The 13,738-nt window shown below is 43.2% G+C and overlaps 1 protein-coding gene across 1 annotated transcript in view; it reads left to right on the plus strand.

The window, feature by feature from the left end:
* LOC146198080 (uncharacterized) overlaps nt 1–13,738 on the plus strand; it is a 123,129-nt gene that overhangs the window by 106,619 nt on the left and 2,772 nt on the right. Inside the window, exons 31-38 of the mRNA XM_084591850.1 lie at nt 1,365–1,516; nt 2,948–3,050; nt 4,173–4,380; nt 5,978–6,120; nt 6,217–6,372; nt 7,406–7,570; nt 10,752–10,873; nt 12,214–12,369. Coding sequence (XP_084447976.1) covers nt 1,365–1,516; nt 2,948–3,050; nt 4,173–4,380; nt 5,978–6,120; nt 6,217–6,372; nt 7,406–7,570; nt 10,752–10,873; nt 12,214–12,369 — 1,205 coding nt within the window. The remainder of the gene's footprint in view (nt 1–1,364; nt 1,517–2,947; nt 3,051–4,172; nt 4,381–5,977; nt 6,121–6,216; nt 6,373–7,405; nt 7,571–10,751; nt 10,874–12,213; nt 12,370–13,738) is intronic.

A 13,738-nucleotide genomic window follows, 5' to 3' on the forward strand; every position in this document is an offset into this window, starting at 1 on the left:
CCAAAGCAGCTCCTAACTGGCTGCCTCAATGTTTTGCTATCAAACTTAGCGAATTACTGCTTTCTTGTCACACAGTGGGCTGTTGTAGGAAATGTGTTCCGGTGCAGTTCTATCAAATGACTGTGAGCAACACAGCAGGGCGATGGAAAGTTGAGTTTTGACCGTTGAATAAAAAGGAATCAGGTTGGATTTTTTTTTTTTTGTATGTCTGGAAGAGAAAATTTTTTACCCTAGAAGCATGCTCCAAACCATGATTGAAATGCTCCAAAACTTCCATTTTATTGCTCCAAAGCTGTCTAAACCGGCTTTAAAACTTTTCACTGACCTGGTAAAAAAAAAACCCTGCTTCAGCCCCTTGCAAATATATAGAATCATATCATGAAGACTAATGTTCAGCAGCAGCATCTAATGAACAGAGTCTTTAAGGTCACATAGTCTGAATGGATATGAACCGCAATTTGCAGACTATTGTCTGCACCTGGTTTTTTGCCGAGTTGTCTACACTTGTACGTATTCTTCAGGGAGTGCAGTTCACGAAACCATGAAGGCATCAAAATGCAAATGTTATTCTGTTCTTCCTCCATTGTGCAACTCACAACATGGTATTCTTCAAATGAAGCGTGAATGCACTGCTAATAGGCCAGTAAAAAAAATCGTGGTAATAATTGCTTATATGGCCTGTCATATTGAATGCCTTTGAAAACAAAACTGCTATTTTCAGTCGACACTCGCAGAAAGTCCTCACAGCGTAAAATTTGAATGCTTATATATGTATAATCCACAGGCTGTGTACTAGAGGGTGCAGTACTAAGAGATAAAAATCGATAGAAAAATAAAGAAGGGTTTGGAGCATGTTTGGCAGGCTCTCAAGTTATGAACAGTAGCCTCTTTATCTGCCTGTAAAGGCATTTGTGTAACCAGTGTGTTCTAGTACTTGCCTCTAAGACTGAAACTTGGAGGTTAATGAAAACTTCAGTTGACTCCAAAGACAGTGCAGCTAATAAAGTGCAGCAAAAGGAAAGTTAATAGTTGCAGGTAGCAGGAAACTGAATATGTTAGGGATTAAGAGCTATGCCAGTATGGAGAAGGATATGAATTCATGGTATTCCAGCTGAAACAAGGATTGAAAAAGGGTTTGAACAGCACATGTAATGAGCTGGACAGATAACTGGCAATTTCTTCATGAAATTGGAGGCATAGGGAAGAAGTGAATAGCCATGACAGCAGATAATTTGGTGTTAGGTCATGAGGTCAGGAAGTTTCCCAGAACAAAGTGGGTGGACAAAATAGCTCAAAACAATGGCCCACGAAGATGACTTTTTTTTTTTCTTTTTTTTTCTTTTTCTTTCTTTCTTTTGCTTTAGGTCGTCATCTGTCAGGACAGAGGTCGCGGCATGTTGCAGCTGGGCGAGAGCGTTGTGCCTACTTCTTCTGGCACGGCCGGGACTCCACAGTTACCGAGCAAGGGGCTTGTGCTTTGCTCACCGTCGAGCTGGACGAGGAGCGGGGACCTCATGTGAGTGAACGGTGTCGTCTGCTAGTGAATTTTGTTACATCCACTGTGTCCTCGCTGGGAATGCATTGTGGGCACTTATCTGGATGAGCTGAAGTATTTTTTATCATCTCAGCTGATGGAGCAAGACTGGGCCCAAAAGGGATTTCATACTTTAGCATGCTGTTGACTGTGCTATACGTGAGCGTCACCATCTCTGAGGACACAATGCATGCTCTGGGCTGCTGGTTAACAAGCATAGAAAAATAGTGAGGCAGTTCGTCTCCCACAAGACAGAACAATTCAGGGCAGGGTTTCGAGCTAATTACTGAACACTTGGTGAAAGTGGTAGGCAAACAGAACAGTGTGACAGCATAACAAAGCCATGTATGCCAAGAAAATAGACATCAAGCAAAAGAATTTGCCTGATTATAAATTTCACAGGAATAGCCTCATGAAGTATGCAAAAAGCTTGCTTATTTTAAAGGAATGCATGCTTAATTGGTGGCTATGTGGGGAAATTTTTTCTGGAAATTTGTAATGCACATAAGAATACTTTATTTATTTCTAATGGCAGAACTATCTTATAGTGCTACCATAAGTGCCACACATGGTTCAGTACAGTCAAACCCGGATATACCGAATTATTACTTATATTAAAGTGCCTAAATATCCCATTGGAAATTTCTTGCAAAAATATAGCAGTGTTCACATTTATCTAACACCCGCGAATGAAACATTAAATATACCGAACTGCACACCACGCTTCTCCTAATGGCATTTTTTGATAACTGCGTGCATAAAGCCAGGTCTGCTGAGTGTTCTTGGGCACCTGCTCGCAGCGCAGACGCTGTAAAATCTCATTGTGAAGTGAATGTCGAATCTGTTTGGAAGTGGCCTTTGATTTGGCATGCTTGTTTTGAACACTACACTGCTGTTATGCAGGGTAGCCAGTGTTCTGTGAGGCGGTCCTAGCTGATCAAAGGTCTGCGGCGACTCCTGCATGGCCTGCTTCGCTGCTGAAGGCAGCGCAGAAATCACCTGTTTCCAATTTTAATTGCATTTTTATTGCAGTTATAGTTATTGCCTCAACTCCAATAGCACTTTTGCTTCGTTGCGCGCAGTCCACACCCCCCCCCTTTCGCCCCCTTTTTTTTTGATGCCTGGTGCGAGGTGTAACTGGATTCTTCTACAGTTCGATGATATAAACAACAATTAAGTATATCCAGGATCGATTGTAGTGCGTACTTTGAAGGTGCTTCATAACGCCGATGAAAGAGGGCACTAGATGCCTAGGTACGTGCGATCTAGGCCCTGTTCAAGGGTATTGTACTCTTATGCTTATAGGCCACATATAGGGAATGGTGATGAGAAACTGCATGGCATGGAATGTCATGCGAGCATGTACTTTGCTTCTCTAAATTGCTTACATTTTTATTATTGTATATTTTTCAGGTCCGTGTCTTGCAGGGTAGGGAACCACCCTGCTTTTTGAACCTCTTCAAGGGCAAGATGGTTGTCTACAGTGGCAAACGGCAAGAGGAACCTGCTGACCTAGGTGGGCAGGGGCATTAGATGGGGCAGTGAAATCATGTTCACACTCTTTGTTGTGCAATATGAGCACAGCTCAACATTTGCAGTTAATTTCGTCACCAGGCCTAGGCACACGTGCCTTCATGGAGCCTCTCCTTTGCATGGAATTTGGCCACTTGCTGCATTTACTTTTGGTTATAGCAGTTACTAATTCTTAAAAATTATACAGTTGGCTTGATCTGACATTATGAAATAGGTGTAAGTTTCCTTTGCTAAAGTGGAAACAACTACTTTAAAGCAAGTACAGGGCACTTAAAATGTTCCCATGCTGCAGGATCTGCTTTTCAGCAGTGCATTCTTGGACTTGTAATGCCTTTAAATCTGCTGAGGTTCTTAGAGATAAGAAATACTATACTATTTTCTGCAGTGGTTGTGATGTTTAGGGGTTGTCGGAAATGCTCTACTACATGGCTGAGAAGCTGGTCCAAGTCCATATTCTGAGTTTGCGTGGTTTTTGGAAGTGTCGTCTCTTGACCCTGAGTCATCTGATTGGTGGAAATGCCGGAGTCGGAAATGGTACTGACTTCTGGCTCCAGCATTCCCACCAGTCAGATGATTCAAGGTTAGGGAGGTAGCAGATACCTCTAAAAACGACACAAGCTCTGTGTACGGACCCCGGTAGCCTGGGAACTCTTGACTCATCCTGTAAGTGGGCCTAACTCCCAACTATGGAATGCATCTATAGGCATTGACTCTCATTCGGAGTTGGGGGTGTTTACCTTTATGGGCCTACATACATTGTCCAATAAAAGTTGTCCATTCTTGCAAGAAATTTTCTGCCTAGATCTTTGTTGCTGTTATGCTTGGTTAATTCCAAATTCTTGTGTGGATATTTTGTGTGGTACTGATAACATTGAATTAATAATAGTTTACTACAATTAGTCGTTGCTTGTTGATTCATACTCACCTAACTTGAGCAAGTTCTCAATTTCCTTGAAGTTTGATTCATTGAGTCACACAGTTGTTCGTCTGCTCGTTTGCTACTTGTGCATCAGCACGGGAGCAATTAGCAACGGTCCGCATGCCAGTGCCAAGGTGGTTCTTTGCTCGTTACTCTGTTAAGCTGCCTCCTGGTGTGGTGCTGCAGGGGACTGGCGCATGTTTGTGGTTCGTGGTGAGTGTCCCTTGGAGGCAGCTCTGGTGGAGACATCGGTTGGTGTACAGAACTTGCGCAGCCGTGGCTCCTTCCTCGTGCTGAGTCGCTCAAGTGGACGCACCTACCTGTGGCATGGGGCCAAGTGCTGTGCCCACGCTCAGGAGGTGGCAGAGGCTGCAGCAAAGGCCATTATTGAACAGTGAGTCTGTACTATTTCTTTTTAAGAGTGGCATTCATTTCAGTGCAGAGTGCCGTTCGATAACGCATTTTAATTTTGCAATGTGAGGGATTGGTGCGGATGGTCAGTACTCCAAGTGGCATCAAGAGAAAAGAATGTGAGGGTGGTGCAATAAAAATAATGCATGTGCCGAGCACAAGGTTTACAGGCTTGGACCCTGCTGGTCATGGTGGACATATCCATACAAGCCAACCCTCCCGATTTCCTTGAGAAGCTTCTGATTTTCGACTGAGGTTTCCGATTGTATAACCAGTGCCCTGTATCTCCCAAAACGTTCTCTGCTCGCTCAAGAATGGAGCATCACTATCAGTGGCCGTGGTAGCACCATCGGCATTATTAGACAGGCAGCCATTCAAAGCCAAACAAAGCCAAAACAGCTCTGACTGGTGGCATTTCTTGTTTGCTATTGCAGCTAAGTTGTGTAAGTTGAGGGTTAGCTAGGCCGCCTGTGTGCAGTGCACAGTGTGAAGTTAGAATTATCATGTGCGTGAAGTCATGGCATTATCAAATTCCAAAAAGAGGTGATATTGGTTGAATGTTTTTGCTATCTTGTACTTCTGAATTTCCGTGCTTCATAACATCAAGAAAAGGTAAGCATTTTTAATTTTGGACAATGTATGGATATGATGTCAGCATGTTTTACGGTGGTGAATGTGACTTCAAACTGAAACTAGAACTGAATTTCACTCGTCACTGTGCAACATAACCCTTCAACATCTGCTGCTGGTCAAGGACAGTTGCAGAACTATCCAATTTTTGAAGCTAGCAAAGTCTGCTACTGCAAGGCTTCTAGAAAAAACTGATTGGACACTGCCTGACCATTTGCCCCCATCCCCCCTATACCCCACCATTGTTAGCGTGAATAAAAAAAACTCACTTTTTGATCGCACCAGGTTGGCAAGTATGCATATTTCAGTGGGGATGAAATGTTAAAGTACAGACGTGCTTGTGAAATGTCGGTGCATGCGGGTGATAGCGGTTAATTTAGTCTTTCACTGTGGCTCTCTGGTAGCCCAGATATCGCTTTTGTACTGCACATGCATGCAAACTAGTCTGTGTTGTCATTGATATGAGTGCTACTTCCTGTTGGTTTGGTCCAGCAAAAAGGGAAAAATGAATGTTTCCAGGAATTTAAAGCTCTGCACACAGTCTTGCTGCCTTGGAAAGCGTGAAGTTTTACTTTTAAATCTATTTTCGAATTTGCTTGCTTTGGCTCTGATCTACAAATCATCAGTACATTGCTTCCTCGGTAAATATCTGGAATACTCGTGAAAGATGCACGATGCTTCAGTTATCCAGACAGGCTACTCCTCTTTGACTCCCAACTGATGGTAGACAGTAACTATACCTTAAAGGGCTTGCACGGAAACTTTTTAGAACAAAGAAAAAAGTTCACTGTACTGCTTGTGTGGCACTGAATTCTGAAACTCAATCAGTTTTTCAAAGAAGCGTGTGAATAATGCTGCACTGTTGAACCTCCCCCTTTCCACTGTGCTTGGTAGCTGTGACCTGTAATAAATGCAAGCTAGCCTTGATCATTGTCGCACTGTGGCTGCAGAACACCAGTTGAAATGGCTGTGGCGAAAGATGTGGAGCTGAAACTGACCGAAGCAAGGGAAGGTGCTGAGGAGCGGAGCTTCTGGGATGCATTTGGAGGCGACAAGAAAAAGAAGCAGCATCTGTTCGTCTCGCTCCTGGACAGTGAGTGTAACCTGCTTCTGCTATGTAGCTCCCTGACTGTAGTACTTGCATTATGAGCTTTAAGCATATGGACTTCTTCCTTTTCACTCTTTGCAGGCACCCTTGATTTTGACTTCACACCGAGGCTCTTCCACATGACACTAGTGTCTGGCACCTTTGAAGCTAACGAGGTGTTCTGCCCTTTCCGGAAGACTGATGTACCCTGTGCCTACCCCTTCCTGCAATCTGACCTGTACAGTGCTACGCAGCCAGGTGAGCCAAGTATAGCATGCACACACCTTGAGGGGGAAAACATGGCTGCTAGAGAGGTCAGGCGTTTATCATCTTAGTTCTCCTTCTGTGTTTGTTAACTTTCATTGATTCTCTAAACTGAAGCATATCAGAGCACTGAAGGCGAGAAGTCACTGGTGCGTGGAACCCAAGCATAAAGCCCTAGCATCACTCCTTTATTTTTATTTTTTTTTGCTTTTTTTTTCTCTCCTACTCAGTCTTTGGGTATTTCTTATAACATTGGACAAAATTTTTTTAACACAACTGTGGTGACTCATCTATTCACTTTTCCTGATCTAGTGGTAAAATATTTCTTAAAAATGCACTCCTAGAACATTTGGAAGTGCATCGGAGCTATTTATTCCTCTTGTTGTTCAAATATTTTGTAATGCATTTCGCTTAAGCACACATCATATCTCTTCTACAGGGCTATTTAAGGCAGGGAAATAACCTGCAACTCCTTGTTGGCTTTGCTAGTCGGTCGGTCTTTATGAACGTGCTAACATGAAATATTCTTGGAAGTCTTGCTTCAAACATCAATTGAATTGCTAAATGACTTTATGACGGTACAATTTTAGTAACTTCAAATGCATCAGATTTTTAAGCTCATAACATTGTTGCATAAACATGATAAATAGCCACACATTCATAATTTTTGTCACTTGGAGTGCTGAAGCAGTATAATTTTGACCACATTGCCAGCTCCGTGTTCTACTGGCTGTCTGCTTTAACAAAGAAGGTGCAGTTTCATTTCTGGTAGTTGTAGGGCACAAAAATTTCTTCTGTCTAACAAAACAAAAATACATGGTAGCCTCCATCTTCGCTTCATTAAGTACTAACTATATTGTATCGGCTTGTTTTATGATGGCAATGTCTCTTTGCGTAATCTTTCCGATTCACCATACTGCGTAACAGCTGTCAAAGGAAGCTTTTGTGTACTGTGCCTGATGTGTGCAAAATGCATTTTAAGTGTGGGTGCATTTTTGAGTTCTGATGTTTGGCATGTCGTCTGCAGCTGTGTTCTTCCTCGATAACCGTCACGAGATGTACATTTGGCAAGGCTGGTGGCCATCGAACGACTCTGAAACGGGCCTGCCTCGGGTTCCAAACAGTTCAGAAAAAGTGCGATGGAACACAACACGTCGCCTGGCCATGGAGACAGCATTGCACTACTCCCAAGGTTTGTGGTCATTTGGGCAGTTTTCTGCTGTACAAAAAAAATACAATCTGCCCGTAAGTGTTGTTACAATATCAGATTATTCACATGCCTTGTTAGCTTCAGCTTCTTGCAGAACTGGGGTAAGAACCACAGTGTGAGGTCAAACATACACAACCATCTGCATAAACAAGGGTTAAGGCTGAAATAACAGTAAAACCTTATTCATTCATTCATCTGTCATTCATTCGGACATTCAAATAATTAGACCTTCTGGCTCTGAGCTGGCCAACGGCCATACATGTCTCTATCGAAAGTGCACTAGTTCAGACACTACTGGTCTCTCGCCACTTCAGACAAACTCCCCAAAGGAAACAGTGTCCAGTTACAAACAGCATGGCAAGCGGTTGACCTGAATTGCATGCTGTGGATTAGGTCACACAGACCTTTGAAGCATGTGCAGCAGCTGGCTTGATGACAAAAGGGCAGATCTTCCTCTAAGAATAGTCAAACTGTGTAGATTCTGTTTAGTTTTTCTGATCTTTGCTCTCACGGGGTGAGGGCGGCAGTGGAGGGCAGCTATCGGCCACATATCAGCCAGCCAAATTAGTCGTTTTGGATGCCAATTAGCACAATGTGTTTTTGCATTTCCTTTTTATTTTTATTTTTTTTTTGTTCTCTTCCTTCCACTCAAGTTGGTTTTTTTTTCTTTCTTTCATTGTGCCAGAACTGCATGCTAGTCGTGCCATTCTCCTTGGTGGGAATCATCACGATCAGTGCTGCCACTTCATCAGTGGGTCCACCGCTACAGTCATGATTGTGTGCGCATACACATGCAATACACATCCAGGCTCTTCTCTTCCTGTTGTCTTCTTCTTTCTTCATTCAGACTTCTGGTTTACGGAAACTTGAGAGAGATCAGTGGAAAACCATTAATAACAAGAAATGTGTACAGGATATCTACAATGACTTGTAATGCACAAACTTTCTGGCCGCCCCACAGACCCTTTTCGTGCCTACTCGCGCATGGGGTCTACCACCTAGGTCCAGACAATCTGACCCGTTAGTGTGGAACATTTTCAAAAACATTTGCCCCCAGTGTCACATTGTTTTATTGCCGATTTTAAACAAACAAAACTTAACTTTCTGGAAGAGTAGGCAAAAATATATAGGGAAAGTATTACATTCACAGCATCAGTGAAACTAAGTGGGCAAGTAATGACACCCCTTGGATGTCGATAAGCTGAGAAAGCACCAGTAAAGACGAAAATTAGCCTTCATGGGCCTCTGCTAGCGTTCGAACAGAGACATGGATAAACTTTCATGTTTTCGCTGTGATTGCGCAGAGAAACAGAAACCACGAGGATGCGTTGCCGTAAACTGAGTGAAACACAACAGTCATGGTCAGTTTTCGTTTCCTTCGCGAGATGGCAGCATAAGTAATTTTTAGTGCTTCTTGTACATTCTAGAAGGCGGCAGCACCTCTTAGAGAGCACATCTTTTAAAAACGGCTTGATATTTAAAAATGCATGCTCACGGCAGTACGCGTATGGCAAAAAAAAATCCGGGACAGAATTCGTCCGCAGTACCTGCACAGCCAAAGCACTCAAAGGGTTGAAGACAAATTACAATAAACAAACTTTCTGGTCGGCCTGGGAAATCTGCGCGGCTACTCAAGTGCGAGCCCAGCTCGCCTAGCTCCAGACAAGTCAACCATGAAAAGCAGGGCGGTGGTGCTTAAACAAGAGAATATCCTCCACCCTCTCTGCTCACAGAAGTAATAGACAAACAAAAGTTCTTCACGACATCTGTTTAAAGAGTTTCTATTTTTTCAAAATAATGTCATCTCTTTCACTCTCCTTTGAATTTGCCATTTGATTGCACAGCATCACATAGCGCAATCACAATACTGACATCGGGTGCCAAATGCAAACGCGAAAGAATTCAAGACCTCTGTCGCACTCGCTGGCCAAAGTGACAGAAGCGATAATTCAGTCATTGTGCCCCAGCAAGGTACTCACTGGCTACGCCAGAAGAATGCTGTACATTTCTGTGCAAGGAAAAATGTCATTTGAAGTGAAAGCTTCACTACGCTAGGTAGAGCTGCACTTAGCATGTCTGATAATTTGACCTTCAAGTGACCTTGACCTAATTAGTGTGGATGCCCACGTTTCTGTGGTGTCCCCAGCAAAAGTATACCACGCATTCTTTTCCCCAGAACCTAACTTAAACTGAGAGTCAAACCTCCTTTCCTGTCGGTGCAGGGGGGCCGAGATTGTTCCATAGCCCTCCATTACGGGACCTCTTTCACTCTTTGTGCTTTCACTCCCACCTTCTTCCCTTTCCTCACCTCGCCGCAATAATTAAGGTGCTCAACTACTGTGCCCCCAAGGAAGTGGGATCAAATCCCAGCCTTGGCAGCTGCTGTTCTATGGAGGTGAAAGGCTAGACGCAGGTGTGCTGTGCGATGTGAGTGGACGCGAAAGAACACCAAGTGGTCGAAATTTTCGGAGCCCTCCACTGCAGCGTCTCTAATAGCCTGTCCCCATAAACCAAACCTCCCTTCCCTCAAATTTGACAGATACTGCACCTTTCCTTTCCTATAAACAATTCACAAGAAAAAATATGCAAACATGACCTTGACCTGGTTGGGTGTAGGTGTCCACCATTCCTTCGTGTCCACCCAACAGTATTAGGTGTCTCCCTTTCCCTAAATCTTATTTAAAGAAAAATCATGAAAAAACTGCGGATTGAAAAGGCAGTGTTACAGAGGCTATTGCTGCTGCACTCCAGCTTTCGCTCTATTACTAGGTTCAAGCCATGCTAAACCCCCACAATGTTTGGTTTTCAGTCCTGCTTGCAGACAATTCCACAATAAGCGATAAGACACACACACACACACACACACACACACACACACACACACACACACACACACACACACACACACACACACACACACACACACACACACACACACACACACACACACACACACACAAAAAAAAAAAACAGAACGACTCACCAAACCTTACATCTACACTATCACTCCATGAACAATGCCATGAATACCCTTACCACTTTGGAGCTGCTCTCCTTTGATGCACCGTATTGCACCTTTTGCAAAATAATTTGTTGAATTGTGACTTTTGTTAAGCTATGACAGCAATGCATGAAATTATTTTTCTCTTGATGTTTTCTGCAGAAATGAATCCAAGTGACCCACCAAAGGTGTACCTAGTGTTTGCAGGCCTGGAGCCCGTTGAGTTCACCTGTCTTTTTCCTGAATGGCAGGACAGGGATGACATTGCAACGATAAACATTAGGGTAAGCACAGGAATGTAAAAAATCACTTTTTTCTAGTACACAATAAAACTTGTTCATCGTATCGGGAGTGCTTCCAGAAATGATGTTCAGCTTGCAGTGTGTGTCCAAATACTTGAGAACTGAACGAAATGACCTGGTAGAAAAAGTACTAATTTCAAATTAGGTATTTATTGCATTACTGTAGCATTCTACCTTTTTTGCCAGCAATGCATCGTGAACTCAGTCCTCAGTCCTTGTCACTCAGTCCTTTAAAGCACTGGAACCACCAGTGTTTTCAAGCATGCAGTCTTCCATACAACAGTGGCCACTTTAACCGCTGTGCCACAGTTTCCTGTGTAATGTTCCACGTGCCTGTTCACGTATCCTTTGTTTCCCCACTCCACTCAACTCTTTCAGTGCCGGCTGCTGCACTGGCTTGGTGGTTAGTTCCCTTTTACTGATCTGAGGTACCCAGATTCAATCCTATTGTGGCCATATTTTGGTGGAGAGAAGCACAGCGAGCACCCTTGTGCTGTATGGTGTTGGTGCACATTAAAGTTCTTCATTGGGTAGAAAATAATCCACAGCCCTTCACTATAGGGCTCCACATAGCCCGGGTTGAGTCACTTTGGATGTTAAACCTTGTATATCACGGCTGTATATATCAGTGCAGTGGCCCACACAGTTTTCCTTCAAAGTTCTTAGCCATTCTCATTATATTTGTCTAAATATCATCTTAGGTACCGAGTGAAGGAAAAATACTCTGGGCTTGGCAGTGCAGCCAAAGCTGCAGTACGAATGCACCATCTCTTCTTACACAGCGGAGCATAGTCCTTGGTGCTCCTAAGTTTCTACATAAAATGCAGTGTATTGGTAATGCTAAGTATTTTGTCTCGTATCTTTAACGAAGTTCTTTGGTTTCAATGCACGCATTGTTAGGAAATGTCTGGTTAGAAGTTGCCGTAAATGACGCTTGATGCACCTGTTATGGACTGAAGCAGCAGTGTTCTGCAGCCAAACCATTGCCGGAAGGGCATATGCCCCACTTCTGTTGCTTTCTCTTCGTTGCCACAAAAAGTTGTTCCTCAGTTTGAAAGAGAATACAGGAAGGAACAATGCGTGCGATTTCATTTTTTATGTAAGGAGAAGTTACCAGTGTTCCCTTTACAGCACACAATGATTGATGCGCAGCCTTCACTGAATATGTTCAGCACCGCATAATTACTGTAGATGCTTTTTGAATGAGCTGATTTCTGTAACTATAGCTTGTAAAGCAGTTTTTGTCAGTGCTTGACTACATTCCTTGCCAAGTTCATGGTGCTTGTGCTTTTGTTTGTTTACAAGCAGTCTGCCTTTTACAGGAAGATCGAAACCACGGTGACAGGCTTTCTGTCCAAGAGACACTTGCCCAGCTCACTAAGACCCACTATACGCTTGATGAGCTCAAATCAGTCCCCCTGCCTGAGGGCGTGGACCCAAAGAGGCTGGAGTCTTATCTCACAGATGAAGATTTTGAGGTTCGTACCCTTTTCCTTTTTTTCTGATCTTGGAGGGACATGATCTTTCAATGTACAAAGCCTTGCTTATCAGACACTGCATGTGTGCACTGGGACAAAATAGTTGTCAGTAATCTGCAGACATATACATGCATACTCCGATGTGGTGATGCCATAGTTTGAAACTGTGCTTTTAATTACTTCTGCTTTGACTTCGTCTATGGCAACCAGTTGTTCTTTTGGGGAGGATGCCGTGGTGTACTGAAATATGCTAATTAGCTTTGCTGGCACAGCAAAAGATCGTTATTGAACTGCCATTATTGATAAATTTGGGTACAATATTAACAGCCTGCATACCGTAGACAAGCATGTCATTTCACCAGAGAAAAAGAAAGCACTCAGTACAAAACACAGGCGCTGTGCATTTCTTTCTTTTGTCTGGTGTGTGCTTTGTGGTAAATGATGTTGTTACAATGAATGAAAAACAACTAGCCCAGCAGTTAACTGTTTGGTAAGAATGTGTGTTCATTAACAGCAGTGAGTGCTGAGCGCACATGCGCAGCTGTGAGCTCGTACCACTTTCGGAGCTTGGCCACTGCTGAAACTTGCACTCACCTCACCTTACGAAACCCGCCTGTGCCAGTCTTTCCGAATGTAGAATAATCTCGTCAATTCAGCCTTCAGAGGACAGGAAAAATATTTAAGTGGTTGAATGCTCCTGAACAAAAACTGCCAAAAATCATTTGAATTGCAGTAATTTACCTAATAAACGCTTGAATATTGTTGTCTATACATTTGAGATGAAGACTGTGCAATGATTTTTCGTGGCTTTGTCTAGTGTATAGCTTTGTGCACACTGTTGAGAATGGAAAAAAAAAAAAAAAATAGTCCAAAATTTTGAGTCCCTCTAAAGTCCAGTCAGTCCCTTTCAAAGAGCAGTGCAGTAGCAGTGTTGCCTCTTCACAAACAACTGTGTCACATTTTGACGTTGCTTTGCCTAATGGACTGAGGACTCTGTGGTGAAGCATCCTTAAAATGCAGATGTGCTCAGCAAACTAGCAATAGCTGGCTTGCTTTCGTGTCTGGGCTTTGTCTAAAACCAAGCGTTTGCCTGCGATGTGCCAACGGCAGTACACCCATCGAACACCAGTAGCTGCTCGTCTGTGTAAATATTGCGTGGTGAGACAGTCAAGCATCAGAATGGGCACAAATCTGCTGACTCCTTTCTCCACAATAGTGGCGATCGGATGCTTACGTAAAATTATTTTTTTCTCTTAGATTTTTTTCTAACTGCCCAAATTTTCGAACATTTTCGCGGTCCCTAGTGAGTCTAAAAAATTGGTCATCGACTGTAAGTACATAAAAGTTAGTAAATACAAGTTATGTTGAA

Source organism: Amblyomma maculatum, chromosome 2 (assembly GCF_055883805.1).
Source record: "Amblyomma maculatum isolate TAMU_Amacu chromosome 2, ASM5588380v1, whole genome shotgun sequence".
Taxonomy (NCBI): domain Eukaryota; kingdom Metazoa; phylum Arthropoda; class Arachnida; order Ixodida; family Ixodidae; genus Amblyomma; species Amblyomma maculatum.